This window comes from Neopelma chrysocephalum, unplaced genomic scaffold (assembly GCF_003984885.1).
Source record: "Neopelma chrysocephalum unplaced genomic scaffold, ASM398488v2 Primary Assembly neopelma1_200, whole genome shotgun sequence".
NCBI classification, from domain to species: domain Eukaryota; kingdom Metazoa; phylum Chordata; class Aves; order Passeriformes; family Pipridae; genus Neopelma; species Neopelma chrysocephalum.
The window spans coordinates 2,484,642-2,508,661 of NW_020897862.1; the positions used below are offsets into that span (position 1 = coordinate 2,484,642).

The 24,020-nt window shown below is 42.9% G+C and overlaps 1 protein-coding gene across 3 annotated transcripts in view; it reads right to left on the reverse strand.

Moving 5' to 3' along the window:
- Positions 1–24,020, reverse strand: part of UBE4B (ubiquitination factor E4B) — a 39,278-nt gene that overhangs the window by 3,572 nt on the left and 11,686 nt on the right. Inside the window, exons 5-26 of one of the 3 annotated variants that reach the window (XM_027702870.1) lie at positions 22,049–22,193; positions 21,223–21,451; positions 20,351–20,761; positions 19,373–19,486; positions 15,952–16,093; positions 15,374–15,474; positions 14,163–14,277; positions 12,573–12,656; positions 10,957–11,013; positions 10,497–10,613; positions 10,285–10,383; positions 9,696–9,809; positions 8,516–8,714; positions 8,164–8,302; positions 5,903–6,002; positions 5,065–5,192; positions 4,591–4,689; positions 3,970–4,205; positions 3,087–3,213; positions 2,649–2,793; positions 1,442–1,576; positions 878–1,069 (exon numbers count right to left, since the gene is read on the reverse strand). In XM_027702870.1, coding sequence (XP_027558671.1) covers positions 878–1,069; positions 1,442–1,576; positions 2,649–2,793; positions 3,087–3,213; positions 3,970–4,205; positions 4,591–4,689; positions 5,065–5,192; positions 5,903–6,002; positions 8,164–8,302; positions 8,516–8,714; positions 9,696–9,809; positions 10,285–10,383; positions 10,497–10,613; positions 10,957–11,013; positions 12,573–12,656; positions 14,163–14,277; positions 15,374–15,474; positions 15,952–16,093; positions 19,373–19,486; positions 20,351–20,761; positions 21,223–21,451; positions 22,049–22,193 — 3,228 coding nt within the window. The remainder of the gene's footprint in view (positions 1–877; positions 1,070–1,441; positions 1,577–2,648; positions 2,794–3,086; positions 3,214–3,969; positions 4,206–4,590; positions 4,690–5,064; positions 5,193–5,902; positions 6,003–8,163; positions 8,303–8,515; positions 8,715–9,695; positions 9,810–10,284; positions 10,384–10,496; positions 10,614–10,956; positions 11,014–12,572; positions 12,657–14,162; positions 14,278–15,373; positions 15,475–15,951; positions 16,094–19,372; positions 19,487–20,350; positions 20,762–21,222; positions 21,452–22,048; positions 22,194–24,020) is intronic. The other 2 variants (XM_027702871.1, XM_027702872.1) reach the window with 2 other exon arrangements.

Genomic DNA, 24,020 nt, shown 5'->3' on the forward strand with positions numbered 1-24,020 from the left:
CTTTCACATACACTGACCAGCACCAAAATGCACAGAACGCTCATTATACACATGCAGATGCATAAGGGCTGTTTCAGAAGTGTTCCTGATATTATCTGCAATTATCAGAACTTAAATAATTACAGAAAAATGATCTTGAGTTACCCCAGTACTGCTGCTCACTAGATATGCAAGCACAGCCCCCTGTGCTGTAAACTCTTCCTCCAGAGCTTCAAGGAGCCACTGAGAACACTTTTCCCCCTCTGTATTTTGAAAAGTTTGTATTTTAAGACACAGGCATGGACAGATGTAATTCAGTAGTTGAGACAACTCTGCAAGGACACAGAGGTGAGCGATAGCTTATCTTGCTGTTAATGGTACCATGAGGAGTTCAAAGGTGTCCTTAATTGTCTCATTCATGCTGGGCTTTGTCAGGTTATTACACAGCCATTTAATAAAGTGATATCGGAGGGGATACAATTTGCAAACTGTTAATCTAGAGAATGAACTTTGATGTGTTAAATGAGGCTCTTTGTCCCAGCTGTTTTGATGAGGAAGGGAGAGGGAGTCAAAACTCCGTGTGCCATCTGCAAAGGGACAAAGTACTTCTGCTAATTTACAACGAGGCTGTAGCTAACAAGCAGCTCATGAAATATCCTCTGTGTGCGGAAGTGCTATAGATATTTATGTATGTTTATAAGTTTGCAAAACACTGGGAACACCCATCTACAAAGAGCAAACAGAACGTGAACAGAGATGATCTCCTGAAAGAAAACAAACTGCAGATGTAGAAGACAGAGTGGCTGGCAGCACACAGATGAAACACTTCTAGGGTGTTCTGCAGAATCCTGTTTGTCCAAAGTGCTTTTGCCCTTCCCCTCATCCTTCTGGAGCCCACCTGATCATCAGCAATTGCTTTAGCAAAGCGAGCACAATCCAGCTGCAGGTAAATGTCCGTCAGTTGGTCCAACAGCTTCTTTGGTTCAAACCCATATTTCTCTGGGTTTTCAACTTTCAGGTCACGGCACTTGGGGCCACACAGTTGCTGTAAGTTAAAGTTCAACATAGCAGCCAGTCGTGGTCCAAGCTCCTACAAAGGCAAAGTAAAAGAGATCAAAGTGTGAAGGCAGTGACAGTGAAGATTATCACTGGATTTGCACACAGCAAGATCAGGAATTATTAACCAATACACCTTTCCTTTGGCAGGCTTGCAGGAAGTGTCTGCTCTTTATGCATGTTTGCCATTAAAAAATGCCATGCAAACAGCTTCTGCCTAGAAGGATGACACCATCCCAGTGACTCAGGTGATGCTCTCACATCAAATAACATCAACAGCAATTAGGCTTTAATGAGTTGGAGAAAGGGGAGGAGAATGGAGACAAAGTGCTACCAAACACTTCCAGGTTATTATCCAGAGATGTCAGAGAAGCAAGAAACCAACTTAAACCTGAGAAGGACTTACAGGTCTGAGAAAAGGCTTTTGGACCTGCTTGGTAAGGATATGGAACATATCAACAGTTTCTGTGGCCAGGGCGAGATATGAGCGGGACACGCGCTCGTCCTGCGCCAGCTGCGACTGCCGCGCCTGCTGCTGGTCCTGCAAACAAACACAGAGCGGTCACAGCTCCCCCACAGCACCCACAGCCCCTCACAGCCACAGTGCCAACGGCAGCTAGGCAAGAGAACAGACAGCAACTCAAACACAGACGTGAGGCACCTCTGAATCTAAGGTACAGCTGCTCACTTTTACTACCCAGTCCTAATGACTGCACCAATCTTCCTGAATTCTGCAACTCTAGAGGATGAAAGCAAATGGCATCACAGGCCCCCACGGTTATTGAGTCTGTTTACGTTCTCTAACTGCTCCTCACAGCTGCAGAACTGGGTTATGCTTCCTTTCCATCCAAATGCCAATAACTTCAAAACCAGCTTGGGATCTGAGAGTCAAATGAGGTTCTCTCTAATTTATGCACCACCATAAATAATAAACACTCCCCAGTGGAACAATCTGTAGATGATGTACCAGCTCATTTTGTAACTACAGTAATGGCTTTACCTTGCTGGTAGGCACAGGCAGGAAGAAAGGCTTCAGAAGAGCAAACCAGAATATGTTTAACAAACAAGATTTTATAGCTTTTCTTTTTGTACTTTTTGGTTTGTTTTTTTTTAAATCAATAACCTTAAAATAGAAATACCCGACATTGGTGGGTCAACACACACAATTATTGTTTAATCAGGCCGAGCTCTGAGGTACAGGACTATAATTGTCTGCATCGAATCTACCAAGGATCAATGCATTAACAAAATAAAAGCTTCTACTCCTTGAAGTCAATTCAACTGGCGAGCATCTTCCCAAACCTCCTTCAGGAAGGTTAAAGTCTCGGTTTCTCCACTTAGAATTAAGTGCACAGTAATTTGAAACGTTACACTATTTCCACTTCACACCACTCTCTTTGCCAGGCACAACATAACCAGGCAGAATGATGGTTTTCTGCAGAAATGTCATCCAGAGTGACCACGGCCATACTGGCAGCAAGAAAAAGCATCGAGAACTGCTTCTCATGAGCAGCTCTTTGGTGCTGCCCCTTATTAAAAAGTGGTTTTTAATGGTCTTGTATTAAAAAAATTAAAAATAAGTAAAGGGCACTTTGAAAAACAGCTCTGTTCACCCTGGGCAGCAGGTCCCATTGCTCTTTATTCTTCATCTCCTCTTGCACTTCATGGATACGTTTTAGGGACTCCAGACTCTCATCCAGCAAGAAAGTTGTGTCATTTATCAGCATGTTGATGTAGCGAACAAACTGCTTCCCAGAGCTGAAAACATCGAAACACAGGTATCACGGCAGAGCAGGTGGGCCTGCAGAGCAGACTGCAACCCCAGCAACACTCCTGCACTGAATATTTCCAACAACGCTCCCATTCCCCAAGCCAAGGTGATTGTGGTGTCCAGAGCTCAGCTTAGAAACACTCCAGTTCTACTGGGAGGGGTTGCCATGTACGGGACAATGGGAAGCAGCATCACCCATTCCCAAAGGCAGGGACTCCTCAGGTCCCTGCCCGAACAGCCTGGTGGCAGGGAGCAGTGCTAGACACAACCTCTTACTCACTTGAACTCCTCCATAAAGGTACCATGGTGGGCAATGTTTTGCCAGAGGCTTTTGAAGATGGTGCTGATGTGGTAGCGGATCGTGAACTTGTCATAGAACTCGCTCGTGGCTCCGGTGTGTTCCACATCTGGAAAAGAGCACAGATCCCGGGATTGAAATCCCAATTTTCCCAGCAGGATTCCCCTGCAGCACACATCTCTCCCCACTGTCTCCAGTGGGATGAACTGCAAGCACCAAGCTTTAAGAGATGGAGTTCAATTCCCATTCAGAAGTCTTCATCGTAATCCCCATTAAAAGAAGCAGCACTGCACATTTTCTAACCCAAACTCAACCTCATTTCTGAAGAAAAACCCTCAGAAACCAAAACCTTCTGCTCTATTCAAGTCTGCTCTTCATCCCACAGTCTAAAATTTCACTAAGAAAATTCTGGGAATAGACAACAGGCCTTGGAACAGACCAACAAAAATAGTTGGTTTTACAGGTGTAAAAACTCTTCTGAAGCAGCTGAATCTACAGGACCAGCAAAACTACAACAGGAGGTTCTATAATCCCACTGCTGCCTTAACAAGCAAAGCAAACCAAAAGCTTTCATTTTGGAATCCAAACACCACAAAACCAACTGTCACATCGATCTACAGTGCTGCAGCTGCCAGTGCACAGCAGCTTGTGGAAGGACTGGAATTCTCAAGGTCCCATCTAATGCTGTTGCCCCCAGTTCCTGAGTAATAAAGCCTCATCTTTGCAAGAACCAAGATCTACCCATTTTTGGTTTTGTTGGGTTTTTTTGTGTTGTTTTTTTCTAATGGTTACCACATCAAACACAACCTTTGGCCTTCGAGTACTCATCACTGTGCACTCAATGAGCTACAGACACAGCACTTACCTGTGTAAAACTTCATCAAGGAGGGGACCAACAATTTGGTGGAGAGAGGGTGATTCTCAATCATTTCAAAGAACTTCTGTGTGCGGGGCTGCACAGCTGGATTTGTCATGAACATCACCTCCACTAGCTTGGCCACTAAATAAGGATTTCGGATGTAGTTCTGGTTGCACAGCATCACAACAAGGAACATCACTATGTCCTGAGTACAGGGCTCATACAGCACCTGAGGAGCATATCTGGGAACAGGGAGAGAAGGAAAACTAAATGCAAAACCCCAACCCTCATGTTCTACTCCTTAAGCTCTGGCTTTTTAAAAATACTATTCTAGTGATGATTTAACATATCACAAGATCAAAAGGTCTCACTGCAAACCATAAGGAAAATTCCTGGGGAGGGAACCCAACTGTCTTCCATGGAAAATTTAGGTTAGAAGGGACTCTGGAGCTCATCGAGGCATTAGAGCAATGCTGCCATTCCATACTCTTATGGCTTCTGTTCAAAACCAGAATATTAACTACAGAATAGCTATAAAACTACTTCTGCACCCTGAATTTATGCATGTGCCACCTGCTACAGGGGCAAGTGATAGTACAAGTTTCCTTCAGATATAACTTTACTTACTGTACAATAAAAAATAAAAATTCGGCGACATCTTCCACGTAAAACTCTGGCAACGCTGCAAATACCTTGGGAACCTCAGGAGTTAAAGGCAATTTTATGCTGTAGAATAGAAGAGACAACAAACAGGACAGTAAATCAGCAGGGTTAAGCAGAAAGTGCCCTGTGATGTCCTATGGAATTATCCTATGGGAACACTTTATAGTAGTTCCAAAACTGACTTCTTAAAATTCCACATCAGTGCTTCAAGGGTTCCAAAATACCTGAGGGTGTTCCCCCAAACCCAACTGAGCTTAAACTCTAATAACATGCTGATTCCATGCAAGAATGTATGTCACTGACATAAATAAAGTAACAACCACTAACAATGGAGGCACTGTAAATAAAAATAGTTCTACAACTGCTAAATTCAGTGAGCAATCAAACATGGGCTGGAATATCTTTGATAGGACTCACACAGGTAATCCTGACACTCACTTGGGGTAGGCAGGGTCTAGAATGCGAAGCATCAGCTGGATCACCATGCCATAGAAATTCAGGCATCTCCTGAGAAAGTTTTCATCCAGCAAACCGGCGTCTGCACAGGCCTTGCACCTCACCAGTTTCTGCAGAACAGGCACACAAAAACTAATCCAGGGCAAGACAACATCAAGGAAGGTCAAACCTCTCCCAGCTAATCAATAAATGTGTGAATCAGGACAATTACCCAGGGGTCTGTTCTTACAGCACACTCAGAGCAGGGGACACAGGCCCCAGCACAGCAAGTCAAACACAGGTGACTCAGAGCTGCAGGGGCAGAGCTGCCTTTTCCAAGCTTTATGTGAACAATGAAAGAGGTAACAAAGGTATCAAAGCGGGGAAATGTGCAATTAAAGTCATTTCAGTGCTACAGCTCAGGAAATTTGTGCCAATTTGTGCTGGGAAGACCTGAGCAATACAAACCTTCAGAAAAGGGCAGCCCAGCTTACTCATCTGTGCAGGAACCCTGCGTGAGACTGGGGACTCGAGAGTTCCTACTTGGGCATGGACTGTGCACACACCTCTGAACAAAGCACAATCCCTTTGCTCTCTCCCTCCAATAAACAACATCCAATTTTCTTCTTTCTGAAGAACACTAAGTGAATCTTGGTGTTACTTTGAACCTTAAAGTCACCACTGCTGTTATTTCGTGTCACCTCCTGCAGCTCTCAGGTGGGTCATGGGTTCAAACCCACCACTGTCAGGCCTCATCAGCGAGAAGTTGCATTTAGACATTAAAGTCAACACACTGACAGGCTACAAAGGCATTTAGCCAGGAGCAGAATCACTTACAGACCTTGAGCTGTGTCTTGCACCGTTTCAGCATCTCTCGATGTCTGGTGGCCAGAGGGGAATCCTTCCACTGACTTTCGTTGTTTTTCAAATCTTCCACAGTCCTGAAAGGCAGAGGCAGCAGCTCGTTATCACACAGAGGGGAAATGTGCTGCCATTACCAGGCATTTAACCTTCCTATCTGTACTTAAAAGAGCCGATCATTTCCATAGAAGTTATCCATCAGGACGACAAGAAAAAGAAACTGCTTTTGTAAATGCAGATTAAACATCTGCACAGCCTGCACTCACCACACACACAGGCTCCAACATCCACGCCTGTCAGGGACACCAAAGGGATGGAACACACAAGGGCTCTATCCTGCCTCACAAACTAATTTTACTATTAAAAAAAAAAGGGGAAAAAATTGCCTTTTTTTGTTTGGGTTTTGGGTTTTTTTCCCCCACTGAAGTCTATGGTCATGCCAAAGGAAGGTTAAAATGGTGTCATGAAAATTAAACCTAAAATTTGCCCCACCACAAGGAAGGATTGGTCCAGCTAATAATGAGATATTTAGAGATTTCATTCATCTTCTGGTATCAGAAAGGAAAAATGGAAAACAAAATCAGCTAAGGAAGGAAAAGGTGGCCAACAGCAGGTCTTGTTAGAAATGAGAAAGGTAAAAGTCTGCATCCTGTGCAACTTCCTACTTTCTAGTGTTGCAAATGACTTTTTGGAGTTGTGTTCTACCCTTCTCATGCTCCACTCCTCAGAAAATTCAGGCTTGCAGAGGGTACAGTATGTGAACAATCTACAGTATCCCTGGCAGTGTAAGGACCAGGAAATCAAGGGGGTTGACATTCCTCCCTTTTCTTACCCATCTTCTCACTCTGCCCAACAGAAGAGAGAACTCAAATGTACATTACACACACCACTTACACTAAGAAAATCCTCCATATTCTCGTATCTCAATCCTTTTTAGGAGGGGCAGCTGATCAGAACAAAGCTCATACAGCCCCTTTCCATCCCTTCTCTAAACACAAATCCTCTTCCCCACCAATCTCTGGCTGAAGCAGACCAATATCCAGTGTAATTTCTTTATTAACAACACCTAAAGACACTGCCCAGTGTTGCACTGAGCAGTTGATGGAAAACACTGACCCCTGAGCTCCTGCTGCTGCCAGGAGAGCCAAGAGCTCCTCACTCTGCACCCTTGGACAGGGAGTGCTGCATCAGCAACTCCTGGGCAGCAATTCTAAATAAGGAGAAAGCAGCAATTCCTTTTTCAAGCCAACATATGGCTTTTTTACAAGTAATCCACAGGCTGTTTATAGGAAAATACTTTTTTCCTTTAAGATCCGCTGACTCTTCCCGCTCCACTCTCTCTGCAGCTTCCCAGGTTCTTGGCCTGCCTGTGCCTTAAAAATGAAATCACCTCAAATGCAGTCCAAAAATCCAGTAATGAACTCACGGCATGACTGCCAAGGAACATTTACCAAAATGCAATGAGTGCAATTCTAAACAATGGAAAATACTGATGATACAAAAATCTGGTCTAATTTTAACAGAGGATTCTTCGACGTTCAGCAACTACAAAAACCTATTTGAATGGATGTCAAGAGAAATGGAAAACAAGAGTATCCTCATGCCAACATCATAATGTATATGTGAGTTATGACTTTTAAAACAGTAGACCATGTGCTGAATTACATGTGCACCAACAATATGAAGAGGTTACTGCTGAAGGCTTCTCTCCCCTAGAATATGATGAGTTCTCCCACCTCAGGAGCTGAGGGAAAAAAGGTAAATAGTGTCTGGGACATTCAAAACAGCTCAGACACGACTAACAAAGTCTTGTTTCTGAAATCACATCACACATGGAACTTTAAGTGCACTGCTCCAGCTGTCAGAGAGCCTGAGGCACTGATGACCCGCCAACTACACCACAGATCACTTGTAATAAACAGTCTTAAGTATCAAAATGATCTGGGGAGAGTTATCTTTTAAACAGAATGGTCTTCTTACCAACCTGAGCTGCCTGGTGTAACCAACAGCCTCCACCTCACTATTATCTGAATTCCTGATTCAAGCCACAGTCCCTCAACACACCCAAAAATCCTCAAGGCCCAAAAGCAGCAGTGTAACAGAGAGCTGAGGTGATCTGTGCTCAGCAACAGTTTCACCCCAACTGTCCTTCTAATTCCATTTAGTTGACTGGACTCGGTGAGAAGAGGATACTGGGGGCTGCCAGGACCCTGCGAGGCAGCAGAAAATCAAACATCCAACCTGTTGAGCTCCCTGATGGCTCGGAGCCTCCGGATGTACCGCCGGCAGCTGGGCAGGATGGACAGGTGGTGGGCGTGCAGGGTGAGGAAGAAACATTCCGTTGGGAATTTCGGCTCAGAAAATGGAGACGGATCCCTGTCTGGAAAAAGAAACACACAAAAAAGCAGCAGAGGTGAATAAATTAAAAAAGTGAACTGCCTTATCTAGGAGTGAGACCTTGAACTCAGGAAGAGCAGACAGCACCAAGAAAAGGGATTTAGGAAAAGGGGAGTTATTTGCTGGGATCAAGTACTTCCATGTACCTCCACGGCAGAACCAGAAGGCACAGTAAATGCTTAATAAGAGTACTAACAAAGTTCAGCAAGCCAGGCTGCAACATCCTCCATTGTTGCTTTCACTCTTGTCTCATCCGTAGGGAGCTCGATCCGACACCTGGGGTGGAATATGTACATGGGATCAACCGTTTCCAGCTTTATCTTCGTACTCAGTTGCTGCAGTACCCAGAGGAAGTTGAGCATGAAGCCATCTGTGGACACCAAACGATCGTCTGTCTGTGGGGTGAGAAAGCAAAGGGCTGAGGACAAGCTGAGAAGCACAAGGGTTCAGTTCCAACAGTCCCCAACATCACTGAGCTGGGCCAGTTCAAGAGAAGGGAGAAATGAGGAACGTGGTTCGGAACGTGGCTCTGCCAGGAGACTTCTGTGGCAATGGGCAATCAGTTACTGACTGACACATCTCCCTTCTCTATGGTTCAATAATCACCCTCAAGAACATCAAACAAACATGTAAAAAGAAGCAGAAAATGATCTAAGAAATTAAAAGGGGCTCTTTGGAGAATGGTTTGCCCACAGATAGAGAGAGCAACAGAAGAGCTCCAAATAGTTGCTGAGCTTCAGTTCATCAATTTTATCTTAAGTGTAGTTTCTGTTACTTCTTCACTGGAATTTCACAGAAATACTTCTAGTAATGGTTCCAAATGTTCACTTTTGAAAAGGAGACATGAAGACAACAATGAACAGCTTCAGCTGTTCAGGACTCACATGCAGATTTTATCACAGGAAACGAGTTAATTAATTAATGCGTTAATTAAACTATGGCAAAATCCCATCCCCGGTGTTTCACTGGAGCCAGGCCAGTTCAGACCTGCCCTGCTCCTTCTGCAGACACCCCATTCCAAGCCCAGCACCTCAACAGCTGGGAAAGCTGCTTGTCAAACACAGTCAATTGGGCTGAAGCCCTCAGAGATGGGGCAGGGGGAGTACAAAGCTTTGAACACCTAATATAGAACCTCTGCTGATGAAAAGACATCTCAGCCCTAAGAGAGGAGATATAAACTGATAAAACAGATTGATTTAAGAAATGAAAGATGTATTGCAAGGGACAAAGACTGAGGACAGGGCTTCTTGCCTGTGGTAGCAGGCACTCAAATTCTTTTGTCCTCCATTCTAGACCACCAAGGCATGAGCCATCCAGAGCTATTTGTGGATGGATGAGGTCCATGAATCACAGGAAGAGCATTTCCTTTTATTTACCTGCATTTGGGCCTTTTTCATGTTGGCATTGACCACAGCTGCCATGTAACCCAGAGCTGCCTCCCGGGTCTCCCCGTTCAGTAGGATACTGTGCAGGATCTTGAACAGCTCTTGCTGGAATTTCAAACAAACATCCTTGTCAGGTTGCACACACTTCCCAACATCACAGTCCTGCCTTCTGTTTGCCTCTATTTTTGTGTTCTTCGAATTCCACAGAACTCAGTAAAACTTCTGTTATGGTCGCTGTTACTGTCAACTTTCTGTGCCTGTGTTAGTTCTGACATTAGTTACACAAAAGATGCAAATACAAGACTAGTGTAGAGACACAAAATTAGCACAGTGTTTATTTACTCATCCTTTCACATGAACTGTAGCCCATGACTAACTGATCTGATATTTTCTGAATTGGCTTACAGCCTTAGAGAAATATTTGTAGCACTGTATTTTTTTCCCCAATTCCTTTCAGCCACATCCCAAAACACCTGTGGCTTAACACAGAAGCTCATTTTTTTAGATTATATTCCTCATCTATGCCAAGACCAAAACCCCCACATATTATGCATTTTTTTAAAGAAATGAGCACACTCACCCTTGCTAATTCCAGGTAATGTTGCAAAGACTGGCTGACAACCCGGGTGTTTTCAAGAGTAATGGCAGGCCCTGAGAAGTACTTTTCAACTACTTTGTTCTGAAAGGAAATATTGGCAAATGTATCAAATGTATTGGGGAAGTAAAAAAAACCCTTAACAACAAAAAAACCTCCCCACCATGCTACTACAAACATCCTCCTGTGACACTTACATCATCTTCAGCAAAGACAGAGAGACTGAAGAAGGCTCCAAGGTAGGAAAGTCTTTGCAGTTCTCTTCCTGCACCTGTGCTTAAAGATTTAGGCAACCACAAGGGCAAAGAGACAACCTAAAAATAGGAGAAACAGCAAGTTCTTCAGCGCTGCCGTGTCAGCCCTCTGCTTTGTCACCTTCCCATGTCTGCCACACGCCCCCGGCCCTTCCCCGCTCAGTCACGCTGAGGGCTACATGGAAACAGCTCCTCAGCCTTCCAGTTCCCCAGCAACTCGTGTTTGTCCCAGTTTTCCTGAATTCTCAGGGGAAAGGATTCCCTTTACCAGTTTAATTTAAACCATTGTTTCCCATGAGATGCTCCAGTAGCCCTTGCTTGGAGTTCTGAGAACCTTCTCAATGTGGATTGTACAACAACAACACCACCAGCCTCAGTGGTTCTTTTCACTGGATACACTTACCAAACTGCACATAGGGTGTGTTTTCCCAAACTTGATTTCACAAAGTTCACATAGTGCCTACAAAGAAATCCCAGTAAAAATCACTTTTGTGAGTAATTCCTAAGCAACCTGTCTGCAAAAAACAAGCTTAACGTGGCAAACTGCTGCAAGAGCCCAGCCTTTCTCTCTTGATCAGTGGGAAAACTTCACTCTCATGGTGAAGGGAGGGAGAGCACACCCTGCTCCCATTTTAGCTTTTACATCTGCTCCAAGTTGTCTCAAAGAGGCCAACGTGTCTCCCAGAATAACAAATTATTGCGCTTATTTCAAAAATTAGCTGTGCAAATTGTTGTTTGCTCAGAACATGACAATGCCTGTGCTGGACTCCTGAGCCACCACATTAAATCCAGTAACAATAATAAATAGAGCAATTGTTCTCTCCATACACCAAGGCCTTTGTCTTCTGAATCAGAGTGGAAAAATGTCAAATGAACACAGAACCCAGGAACAAAGAACCCTATCCAAGATCTCTAACTCACTTTCAACTGCAGCACAGAAAGAAGAAAGCAGTTGTAACAGAGAATTCTGGAAACACAAAAATGCTGTTGGCCTTCCCACTTCTGTATTGTGTGTTCTCATTCTTCAATTATACCACAGGTACTAACTGCTATTCCATCCTCCTGTTGCACACTGTGCCAGCCAGAGATAATGAAAACACAGACTCATTTTCGAGTAGCCCTTCCTTGTAGCCAACAGCCAAGCTTGCAGCAGTTCCCATTTTCAATTGGGGGAATAACAGCAGAGAAGGAAAACACAGAGCCAGAAAAAAATTATTGGTTTTTTGCAAAAGTACCAGAGTTACTTAATCAATTTTGATTTGCAGCCCCCCACTCCAGCTGATTTCCTGAAGGGCAAGTTAAAGCTGAGGTGTAACAGCCTTTTTTGGCACCACACACAGAGAAGATCCTAAAATGTGAAGGTGTTGGTTGACAATGCTCAATTTACCAGGAATCCAGACTGCTCCATGGTGGCCAAACACACTTTGCAAAGAGTGGTTTGGTTTGTCAATAAAAGCAGCAGGAGGGGAGCAGATCTAGGACTGAGAATGTACTTTAAAAAACCTAAAAATAAACCCCTCAGCTTTTCAGCCAGGGAATACTATGATGTTTTCCTCAGTAAATAGTCCCCAATTCAAATATTTTGGGTTTAATGCAACAGATCTGAGTTTCCCACAGACTAAAGTGAGTCCAGAATACACTGGTATGGACATTGGCTGTTATTCCCCAGATCTAAACTGAGAGGAGCTTAGCAGGATTTTATAAACATCCACAGTATTATAGTTATGCAGGATGAAATTCATACATTTGATTAATCTTATATCAAGCAATACACACAAACATTTGAGTAGACCCCCATACAAAGTGTTCATTAAGCTTAAACCATTATTGGCCTCACACTCTACTAGATTTTTAATGTTCTTTTACACATCTCATACCACATTGAGCTTCCTACAGAGTTTAATAGCAATCCACCAACCAAAAAAAGCCCCCAAAATGTTGAAGTCCATTATCTTGTATAGAATCTGCATGTTATCAATGATGATAAAGAAACTGTTTCTAGCAATGGACAGTCCTTACCATAAGGGGATATTTAAAATTGTCACTATCGAGGGAGCACTCTTTGGAAGCTACAGCCAGGCCTTGTAAGATGGGAATAAAGATCTGTAAAAACACAAGTAGATTAACTTTATTCAAGATACAGGAAACAATCAAATGACTCTATTGCTGAACACAGCACGAACTGCCTGTTCATTCTCCAAATACCACAAGTTACACAAAAGCAAAACCGAGATATCTTCTTTAAATTTCTTTAAATCTTTAAATAATCAGTGAAGCCTGAAGGCTTAAAGAGATTATTCAAAGCTAAAAAGCAACTTGTTTGCTGTAGTGGATGTGCTCAGGTGTTGTGCCCTCAAGTTCTCTGCAGGCACGTGTGTTAGAGACACAAAGCAGAGCACGAGTTCTGCCCAACACCCTGACTGCCCACGTGGGGAATCACTGCCCTGCCTGGACACTTGGGGTAATAACACAGCTCTAATTTTGCAGGATGTGTAAGTTGGGAAGGATAATAAGCAGCAGTCAAGGGTTGTTAGGAAAGAGGAAGTGACTTGACAGGAACTTATTAATCAGAAGTAATTATAGCCACTTAGTGAGTCCCAATCACGCAGCTCTGACAACTATAACCTCACAACATAAATCAACAGGAATTCTCCAACAGTAACAAGGGATCCCACTGAATTCTGAATTTAAAGTGTATTGTGTTGCTTCTATGAAGAGACAAAGAAAATATTAAATCATATTAGGGAGAAGGACTATAGAGGTGTCCATGTGCTTCAGCCAGAGGAAGGGTTCTCCTCTCCAGGGCAGGTGACCTTTAACACTTTTAAAAACCACTTTTTGACAGTCTTAAATGTACTTGCAACTGTATGAACATCTACTAAAAGGAGTTCAGACAGAAATATAAATTATTAACAGGTACTTGCACTACATATAAAAGTTATCTCATGTCATTCTTTTCTAAACTGGAAGGATAAAATGCCATTCCAAAGGCCCCTTTACAGCCAAGTCTCACAATATTAGTGTTAATTAGAGACAATGACAACCTCACTGATCTGCTCTACAGTACATGGGCTGGAGATTTGATAGTTTTGTGTCTTATCATCATCTCAGTGAACTGCTCTGACACACCAAATAAACCATTTTCAGTCATTTCCTCTGTAAAATATGAATTACTGGACTGGGACTTGTAAAGTGCTGTTAACACCTTAGGTGCAAAATATTAAAGATGCAAAGAGGGCTAAAGATTGCAAAATGGAAACCACAATAAACCTTCCTGAGCAGGACTCCAGCAGATTGCTTACATGTACATTTTTTAGGGATTTTGTACTAAAGGATGAAACCCAGGATCAATCTTGCAATATATACCTGCATATTCCACTTCAACCTCAGTGTGTGCTGCTTATTAACAAATGCACTTTTCATAATTAGAACCAGCAAATAATGGAAGTCAGCCTTTTTCAGAAAATGAGTTTAAAAGGAACAAAATCAGACTCCAATTGTTTGGGAGGCTGACAGCCCCTGAGCTGCAGGATAAACCTCTGGAAATCTTGGATACTGCAACTAATAGAGTCACATGCTACAGCTATTTATTTTTGACCTGTGCCTTACCTGTTTGAACACCTCTTCATCCTGATAAGTTGTCCTCACCAATTCTTGGATGAAGCCAAATGGGAGATTCCTACACAGCATATATGGTACCAGCAAAGACTGCTGCTGCAATGACCTTTATTTGCATTAAAAAAAAAATAAATCCAAAACTACTGATTACTTGCAGTAGTATTTGCAAAAATGTCAGAGCAATCACACATAAGGATGTGTCTGAGAGCACATTATCAATGTGTAGATACACCTATTCCTTCCTAATCTTGTCTGCTTGGGGAAAGGTTCCTCTAAACCAGGTGCTGCTGCCAACCCCACACTGCAGTTCATGAGGCTGGAAGAAAACAGCAGCTTCTGTGGACTAACTAGTTGCCCCTTCTACCCCTCTCTGATGAAAAAAACCCTTTATTAGGCTCAACTAGTGAAGGAACAACATTTTTTACAGGTGTGTTCCCAGATTAAAGAAAAAAAATTAGTCTTTCCTGAATTAATGCAGTCATTACTTTTAACTGCTCCCTGGGATTCTTAAAAAGTATCTTTTTTTCCCTTATTACATATATAAAACTTATTCTAATGCCAACACTGGTTCATGTGAAGACAAAACTAATCTCCAAGCACAGGGAATAACTGGTGCACTTTTGAAGATTACAGAAGTGTTCTCTGGGGACACAAATATAAAATCCTGCAGATTTTAGTACAACTTTAAAAATCTTTTTGCTGTTTCAAGCAGCCCAGCTGCTGGTTAAACAACTGCACTTGGAATCTCAGAGTGGAGATTTAGTGTAGAAAGCCCACAGCCAGCTTGACATTCCCAAACCTGCTGTGGTAACTCTGAAGCAAACAAGTGCTGTGTCCCTTCAGCAGCTTTTCCTACACATTTTAAGATTGTTGGTCAGGTGCAGCTCTACTGGGTGCTGCCTTCCACAGGAGGAGTGCCCCAGCAATCTGTCAGTAAAACAGTTTAAGCATAAGGCAAGGTAAAAACCAGCTTAGGTAACTGGTTTAAACCCCTTTAAACTGTTCTCATCAACCTGGAGGATTTTACCCAAACACAAACAGGAAATATTCTCCTTTCCACCCTCAGTGAAGCAACAAAGGATTCCTCTGGCACGTAAATATCCTGCTCTAAAAACTGACTTAAGTGTTCCTAACTAGTCCTCAGAAGAAAGAAAGAATCCTGGAACAGTCCAACCCCCATGATTAACCCCAGCTTTATTTACCTTGGTTGTGTTAAGGATCCCTGGAGCACCAAAGCAGCGTGAGAAATGCACTGGGATCGGATGTTGCTCAGTAACTGGCTGACTGTTGGCTGGCTACACATCTGACAAAAACAACTTGATCTTAATACAAACCAGAATTTGGATACAGAACAGACATTTCTTTATTTGTGCAGTATAACTAACGTGCAAACTAAGTTTAGCACTACTCCAGCTAAAAACCTGCCAGGTTATCTATAAGTAGTGTTGGTTGGTTGTTTTTTCCCCAGAAGTAAAAGCTTAGAGCAGAATACAGATCACTGACAGGGAGCTGGTCTCTCAAAAATATGTTTTACATGGCATAAACTTGGATAAAATGCAGTGGATCAAAAGGGGAAGGATCATTTCTGACACAGTGTTTATTTAAGATATAAAATATATATGTGATTCAAATAGGATGAATTAACAAGAGTCAAAGGTACCTAATAAATTCTAGAGATCTGTTTCTACAAAGCCATCAGGAAGAAACCTTCAATTCCCACCAGTGAGTAAGAGGAGTGCCTGGGACAGCACTGATACAACTTTACTCATCTGAAACGTACCTTTGGTGCTTTTCTCTCCTCTATTCCAACTCTGTCAAAACACTCAATGAGGTAGTTCAGCATCTCTGTCTCCTTACAGTTTTCAATGGTGAAGTGGTCACTGCAGGAATCGGAAACACTTGAGCTGCCAGAGCCTCCCATACTTTAAAACACACAAAAACCAGAAACAAGGCATTAGGGACAGTTCTTCATTTGTGCACAATCAAACAATTCACCAGCTCTTCCTCTGCCAGTGCTCTGAACACTCCATCCCATCACACCCAGGGCTCAGCAGTTCAGGGAGTTCCTGGGAGCTGTGAAGGGCTCTCCAAGCACCAGCCTGTCCAACCCTGGAGGTTCAGAGCTGTACCATGACTGAAGAATCAACTACCTGATTAACTAAGGAGCTGAAATACAGCAGTAAGGTGCATGACTTTAATGGGAACCAGTGAATCTCTGAATTTTCTGAATCAGTGAATTCTCACCTGGCAACACCAAAAAGGGACAGGCTTTGAGTTGTACCTGACAGAACTGTTGGCAAACTCAGGACACCCCAACACTTCCAGGCCGTGGTGCAGCCTCTGCACAGGCTCCACATCCAGCACTAAAAATGGCAGAAATGTCCAAATTCTGTTAACACCACCAAGCCATGGAAGGCAGGAGCCTCCCAGTGCCAAGGACAGACCTGGGCTGACAGACAGGGCCACAGACACTTATGTGCTCTAAGGAAGGAGAATAAATAAACCAGGAGGCAACACAGCCAACCCACTGCTCCTTTTAACACTCCCACATTCAAGATCATTTTGTTTCAACTCAGATCATTTCAGTTCCCTCACAGTAAAATACATCATTTCATTAAGTAGCACAGCACTGAGGGGAGGGGAAAAACCCACTGATATTGTAAACACAAAAACTAAACCCACAAAACCAAAACCATCCTTGAGAGCAGAGAGAACTGGAACACAAGTGAGATCAGCCCCATGACTCTCAATCTCAGACTTGTTATCTCTACAGAATTCTTCTCTACACAACAGCTTGGCAAAGCTAATTAAAAGCAAAACCCTCATTTTGCAGAAGAGAATTAAGACGTGATGTAGTCACTTTATGTAAATGAAATTTTAAAAATAGCAATTACGTGGATGGGCTGCTGCAATTCTCCAAGAAAAGCCTGTGCACAGTCGGGGTGGATTTAAATGAAAATCAATTTATAAGCCCCAGATCTTAAACTGGAAAACATGAGTATTTGTTTCCTTAAATGCAGCTTTCTAAAAATCATGTTTAAACCTACAAACTCTCAACACTGGAATCTCCTTTAAACTGTAAAATAATTTACAATTTTATCATCAAGCTGTACAAATCTGTTGTGCAAACTCCACAGTCCAACCAATAAATCAGGGAAAGGTTATTACTGCTCAGCATCTGGGAGCTCAGCATGTTAAGAAACACAACATTGTAATAGCAGCAATCTCTGTTTGCAGAGAGATGTTTTCAGTTATTCAATTAAAACTTACCCATGTCAAACATTGCTCTATTGAAACAGTGCTCAGTAACCACAAAATTATGTCATTTTTTTCTACAGTCCCTTTTTTAAACCTCTTGACTTCTCACATTCAGCTTAAAAAAAGACTCTTTTAAGGGAGTAAATTTATATGAAAACCTACTAGTTCTATAGTTAGTGATTCTGTTAATGATTTCACTGCAGCAGCAACTCAAATTATTCCAACACAAAGCTCATACATCCTTCACACACGTATTGAATGCCTTGGTGTTTCCAAAATGCAAGTTGTTGCATAATTGTACAGCCACTGTGTTTATAATTTAACTAACAACTTACTGCTGCCTGCAAAATGCCAGGACAGAATAAACAAATGAGAACCCCAGAAGCACAGCAGAAACCCTCTCCAAAGCTTGGCAACTCAGTCCAACATTTGGATTCAATCGCCAACGGGATAAATATTAAACAAAACAGTGGGGAAAAATAATCCTAAATTCCACATACAACAAATCCTTACACCCACATTATCAGGTTCACTCTCCTGACATCAGACTGGGATGGAAAAGAGGAGATGCTGGTTGGAAGGTGTTCCAGGTCCCAGTGACTGTAGCAGCAGTGTCCCAACACACCACAGCAACAATCAGACAGAGAAACCAGTGGAGGGGGAGATCTTTCACACCAAGTGTTTTTGGGCATTCCTTGACACCCAAAAGTCTTGTTGGCTTTGTTTTAGAAGGCTCAAGCAATGAGAATTCCCCTGAGTTTTGCTGTAACTCAAATCCTTGCAGGGGACTGGGGGCCTTGGAGGAACCCTTTCCTCCCAGTTGTTCCACGTGTGTGTGGCCTGTAAAACTCCCACCTTGCTTCCCTTTCCCATCTGGAAGTGGTAACTGGCCCCCCCTGGGCTTGAGGCCAGGCACAGACCCCTCAGAATCACCCTCAGGCAGGACCTGGGGTCTGAATGCTCACAGAAAATGTTCAACACTACCAAGACTACAGAAGTATCATTTTTCAGAAAAATCTTCCTGAAATACATGGGGTTTATATAAAACATTTATTCCTTTCTCCAGTTTGGGCTGATCCAAGAGAATGGGACATTTCTTTGGGAAAATATTTCTGTATCAGCCAAGACACTGAAGGATTACTCTGCAATGGAATGGAGAACTAGAGAAGATCTGCCCCTGCACTTACATTTTCTAAAGCTTTCCCCCCCTTGGCATATCCAGTGTTCTGCAGGTTTTTGCATGGCATCTGCCCAGCTCCAAACCAGATCCCACCAGTATCAGCTCTCATTTGGTTTTCACATATCTTGATGTCACACAAATGAAAGGGTTTTGCTACACAATTCACAAATATCTGTTTTACAGTAAAATAGTCAATTCTTCCCCCTCCTTTCTTGGCTGTCCCAGCTCCAGCAGCCTCTGCTACAACCTTGCCAAAGGACCAGTTTAAGCTTTCAGGTGTATTCTGTCACAGGCTAAGGGGGTGATCCTCAGCTGTCAAGCAGCAATGAATCTTCAAAGTCACACTGTTTGCATCAGCTGCTTATTTGTCACTGTATCTTTTCCCACATGTTCACCTCTGTCCTCATTTTCCAGGTTTTCATAGGAAAACACACACACCTCGTACCAGCCACTGAAAATTACAGCCATGGGCAAATACTATTCCTTCTACTCACAGAGCCAGTGAGGAGCTGCACTCCAGCAGCATTGCAGAAACCATGCTCATTAAGCCTAGAAGACAGTATGATGAACATTTACCTTGGTCACCTCTTCAAAAAGAGCTGACTAACTGCACTCATTACACTTGTTTATACACCATCCTAACGAGGCAGCCAAGTCACGTCTGCTTTAGTTCCCCACTTTACTTTGAGGATCACTTGACACTACACAGGCTGTTAGTTCCTAAACAACCAAACATGCAGGTTACATTCTCTTTCTCAGATACCTGGACCCAAACTGGACACAAGAAAAATCATCATCTTCATTGTCTTCATCACTACTGTCCTCAGACACATCAGAAACGGCAAGGAGGAGGAGGGAGAAAGGGTTGTCGTACAAACTACCACAACAAAAATGGAAAAGGCCATCAGATTCTTCTTAAGCCAGAAGGAAAAGTAAAAGGTAGCTTTTAAGTCTGTCAAAAATCATCTTCTGTAAACATGCAGGCAATGGATAACTCCATGTTAGTAAAACCAAGACCATACTAACATGCTCTGTTACACTGCCACGAGTTATTCAGGTATCCAAAACACCACACATTTACAACCCAAAAATTGAAAAAGAATTTTTCAGACCCAATAAAAATTAAGGCTGAAGTGGAATGCTTAGACATGACTGAAAAATGAGCATTACAATTCTAAGCTAGTGAACTTTAAAGCAATGATCTCAAAACCTTGTGTGCTTGTTTCTCCCTCCTGCAGGGACAAGGGATTCCAGGAGCAGCCAACAGAGGAAATGCGGTGGTACTTGGCCTGGCACTCTGAAATAGGCTGATCTGTAATTTAAATCTGTGCACCAGGGAATTAAATCTAACCCAGTCCAGCAAGTAACAGCTTTCAACAAATTAACTAAAGCCCTACTGAGAAAACCTCTTCAGAGCAGGAGGTTTGTCTGGTTTACTATCCAGCAGCAGCAACTGAAAGGAAAGCTCATAGTTTAACTGGGATGGATGCACGAAGAGGAGGAAATGAAAACCATATTGCTCCTTTTGCAGTAATTCCATCAGCCCTCAGATGCTGGCAGAAGCAGGTGTCACATTTTGGCACAGACAGCCAGGTTAGCGAGTCAAGGGATTAGAGCAAACCAAACACAGAAATCAGCTCGGGGTGAGTGGGGTGAGCTCAGCACAAACAGCAGCTCTTCCAAACTGCCCGATGATGCCACACCCTGCACAGCACACACCAAGCACTGCTCTGGGCAATACCTAGGAGGGATCCTGCTCTGCAGGGAAGGACGCCTGCGCAGGGCACCGGGCGAAGCAGGAAACAAAGGTGGGCCCATGGCTGTGGGCCTCTGTCTGGATGTGATGACTGGCATGGCTGGAGGGCTAGCAGCCATGGCTGGAGGGCTTGGAGAACTAGATGGGATGGAAATGCTCAAGGAACGTGGGGTGGAAGAAGCAGAAAAGCCTCCAGGATGGGCCACGGTGTATGGCCGGTACCTCGGAGACGGCGGCTGTGTCCAGGAAGGGCTTGTGGCTGTGAGGTGAGAGCTGACAGGAAGGGGAGGCACAGCTGTGCTGGCAACTGAACTGGCTGGTGGGGTAAGAGATGAACCAGTCATTGGTACATAGCTTGTGAAATTGGTAGGAGGAGCTGGACTAGTCCCATAGAGACTAAACCAGTTACAGGGGAAAAAGAAAAAAAAAAAAAAGCAACGATTTAGGATATGCAGAAAAAGAGTGAAAAAGATAAAATGAGCAAGAGAAGTCCTTGCCCTTCTCATGACTCTTCAGCAATATTTCTGCAGCTCACACACATTACTCCTTTCTACTGTTGTTGAATAAAACTACGGCACAATCTATACACTTTTAAGAGTCACGGTCTTCGTGATGCAAGGTGGGGATACTCCTCAGCAGGAAACAGTTACATGGCTTGACTCTATCAAATACACTTCTAGCCATGGCAGTGTAATCAAAAACGGTGAAACGAGGGACATTCACATAAAAAAAGAGTGAAAAACTTTAAAAATCGATTCTATTTCTCGTTCTTGGGACACTTCTAGGCCCCTCTCTCTCTTCTAGTCTAGCAACCAATATTCAAGTGAAACCAGCATTCAGTTATAATCAGAAGTCACCTGGATAACGAACTGGAACCAAAGGAGCCCACATTACAGAACATGGGGCTGCTTCCTGGGTTGGAGCCCATGTTTAGGATGAGGCTTCTGTCGGGAGAGCGGGCGGCTGCAGCGATGGGCTGGGATGTAGCTGTCAGGCTGGCAAAGGGGTTCTCATCCCTTGCCTGGGTGGACATCATCAGCACTTCCATCAAAATCTGCCCAATCAAGTCCTTAAAATCTGAAAACACTGTTAAGAAGAAGAGAGTCAGTGTCCTCATCTCTGTCTTCAGCTACACATTAGTCAGAGACGTAAACATCAGCAGAGAATTCAAGGAAAAAGGACAGAAAGAGATTTCTGTGAATTAAGTGCTGCTTTTGGCAAAACCAACACACTGACACATTTATAATTATCACTCTGTATTAACCAGGTTCTGGAATTACAGCTACACAAAAATATAGCTTTTATGGAAAATACTGAAGATCAAAGATGACCTCATGCTGCTATTGTTGGTTATTAAAGTTGTCTTGTGTGTTCCACTCATATTTTCCCACCCTGCTGTTCAGTTGGGCAAGTTGTGTCATAAAAAAAGGAAAAAAAAAATAAAAATATGCATACACACCCCACACATAAAATAACCATTTTTAATTGGGTCATATTTATAGCTAACATAGAAAACATAGTTTGTTATATAAAATAATAATGAATTCTTGGTTTATCAAATTAACTGCCAGATGATGTCTGTTATGATGCAAGATAATTCATTGCAGCAAAGAGAGAAAAAGGTGAAAACAAAGAGATGGGAACGTGCCACTGCAGTGAAATAAGCCCTGCTCAGGTGCCCACCTTCCTTTGGGTTCTGCTTGAACTGGGCAGAGAGGGAGTTCAGGAAGATCACGTCTCTGTCTCGGTCCTTCCAGGACACTCTGAAGATCTTACAGACCAGCTGCAAAGCTTGTTCCTCAGACACCTCCGACCCAGACAGGGGCTCCTGGGGGGCAACAAACTGAGAATCAACACCTTGCTTGCCACTGTATCAGTCAAGTCAGTCGGGTACAGATCTCCTTTAAATGGCTTCAGCCCAACTACTAATGGCAGATTTTGTATGTTTATGAAGGAATATTGATGCATTTGACAGAATTTGGAAAAAACACCTGAAGAAACACAAGGGATGCAGAAAAGATGTAGCAGAAATACCCAAATCCAGCAGGACTCCCAAAACACATTTGAAAACTATACACTAAGAAGGGAAATTTAACCCAGATACCTATGATGTCTGCCTTAAGGAATTAATTGGGGATCCAAATTTTCATTATCCACAGTTATTTTAAGAGTTCTTTGTAAAAATGAAAGCACAGGAAGAAGCAAACTTCCCCCAGGTCTTTCCCAACTTCAAATCTTGCCCAAGATAGAGACATCTTTCACTTGAATGAACTCAGGACAGGACTGAAGATTCAATAATTTGCCTCTTCCAATAAAGAAAGGTGATGTAAACTGTGCTCAAAATGAAAAATTAGTTTCTTTAACGAGAATGGTCCCATACAGAGGGTACCAAAGGTTACAGGGGAGGGCTCTTGCAACCCTAAGGCAGCTCTGAGTGTGCACCTGAAAAAATGATGGAACACAAAGGAACAACACTGCAGTGATTACCCCCATGATGTGAGGAGAGGTGGCTTTTAAACATTTCCAGAACATACATGACAAGCCAGTCCCATCACTCTGCCCTCCCCTCCTCTCTGCTCCCCATACTGTAAAAGCAACATGATACACAAACTAGAAAATTCAGCTCCGTGGCATTTCAAAGGTTGGGCTTTGAGGCTATTTCCCTGCAAGAGTTCTCCTGTGAGAGTTGTACATGTTTACTAGAGCTAAAAAAACCTTCTGATATTTGACTGATATTAGTGCAGCTTGCACTGCAATGCATCTTACTCCTTCAGACAGCAACACTCTTCTCCTTTAGAAAAAAGAAGTCAGTGAGGAAGAACAAAACACAGACTGGAGAAAACCAAGGTTGCCACTAAAAATCTCCCTTTTTTCTTTTAAATTTGAGACCTCAGGATGGCTCCCCACCCCCCCACTGGAAGGCTGTCCTTGATTCCAGGCTATTTATTGCCCAGCAGACAATGAAGCTGTCCCAGTGCCTGGCCTGCAGCTCGGGATGGCTGGGAAGGATCCTGTGGCAGGTTATTGCTCCGTGGCTTCAGGCCAGGCTTTTACCAACAGACCTTATTACTGACAGGGCAGGAACAAACAAAAGACATCTAATGAGCACTGCAAGAATTGCTGGAGAAACTTCTCTCCACTAAAATGATGTCCCATTTCTTTATGGCTCTGTTTCACACGGGCCTTAAAATCAAATGATAAAGAGGACGATTCCAGGGGTGGATCAGAGCTTTGTACTTGCTTGCTTTTTCTACTTTAAAGGGTTCTACCAGCTCTCTAAACCTTGATAGCTAAATCTTCTTATGTATTTTCTTATAATATCTGAGGAAAACCTTATTACACAGCATTACTCCAGCACACATAACACTTGAAGCAGTACTTTTGTGAGCAGACCACCAAGTGCTACACAAATAAGATGCAACAATCTTCAAAGTCTCTTAAGAAATGGTTCTTCAGATCTACTATGTATTAAAAAAATAGATGTGAGGATTAATAGCTCACTTTGTTTTAAGATATAGAACAAAACATTTTCTTTAGAGTTTTCAAATATCATCTGTAAATCAATCCCAGACACCAAAATGCAGCTTTGATATTGGGAGTTTTGACTTGATATTGGGAGTTTTGACTGGATATTGGGAGTTTTGACTGGATATTG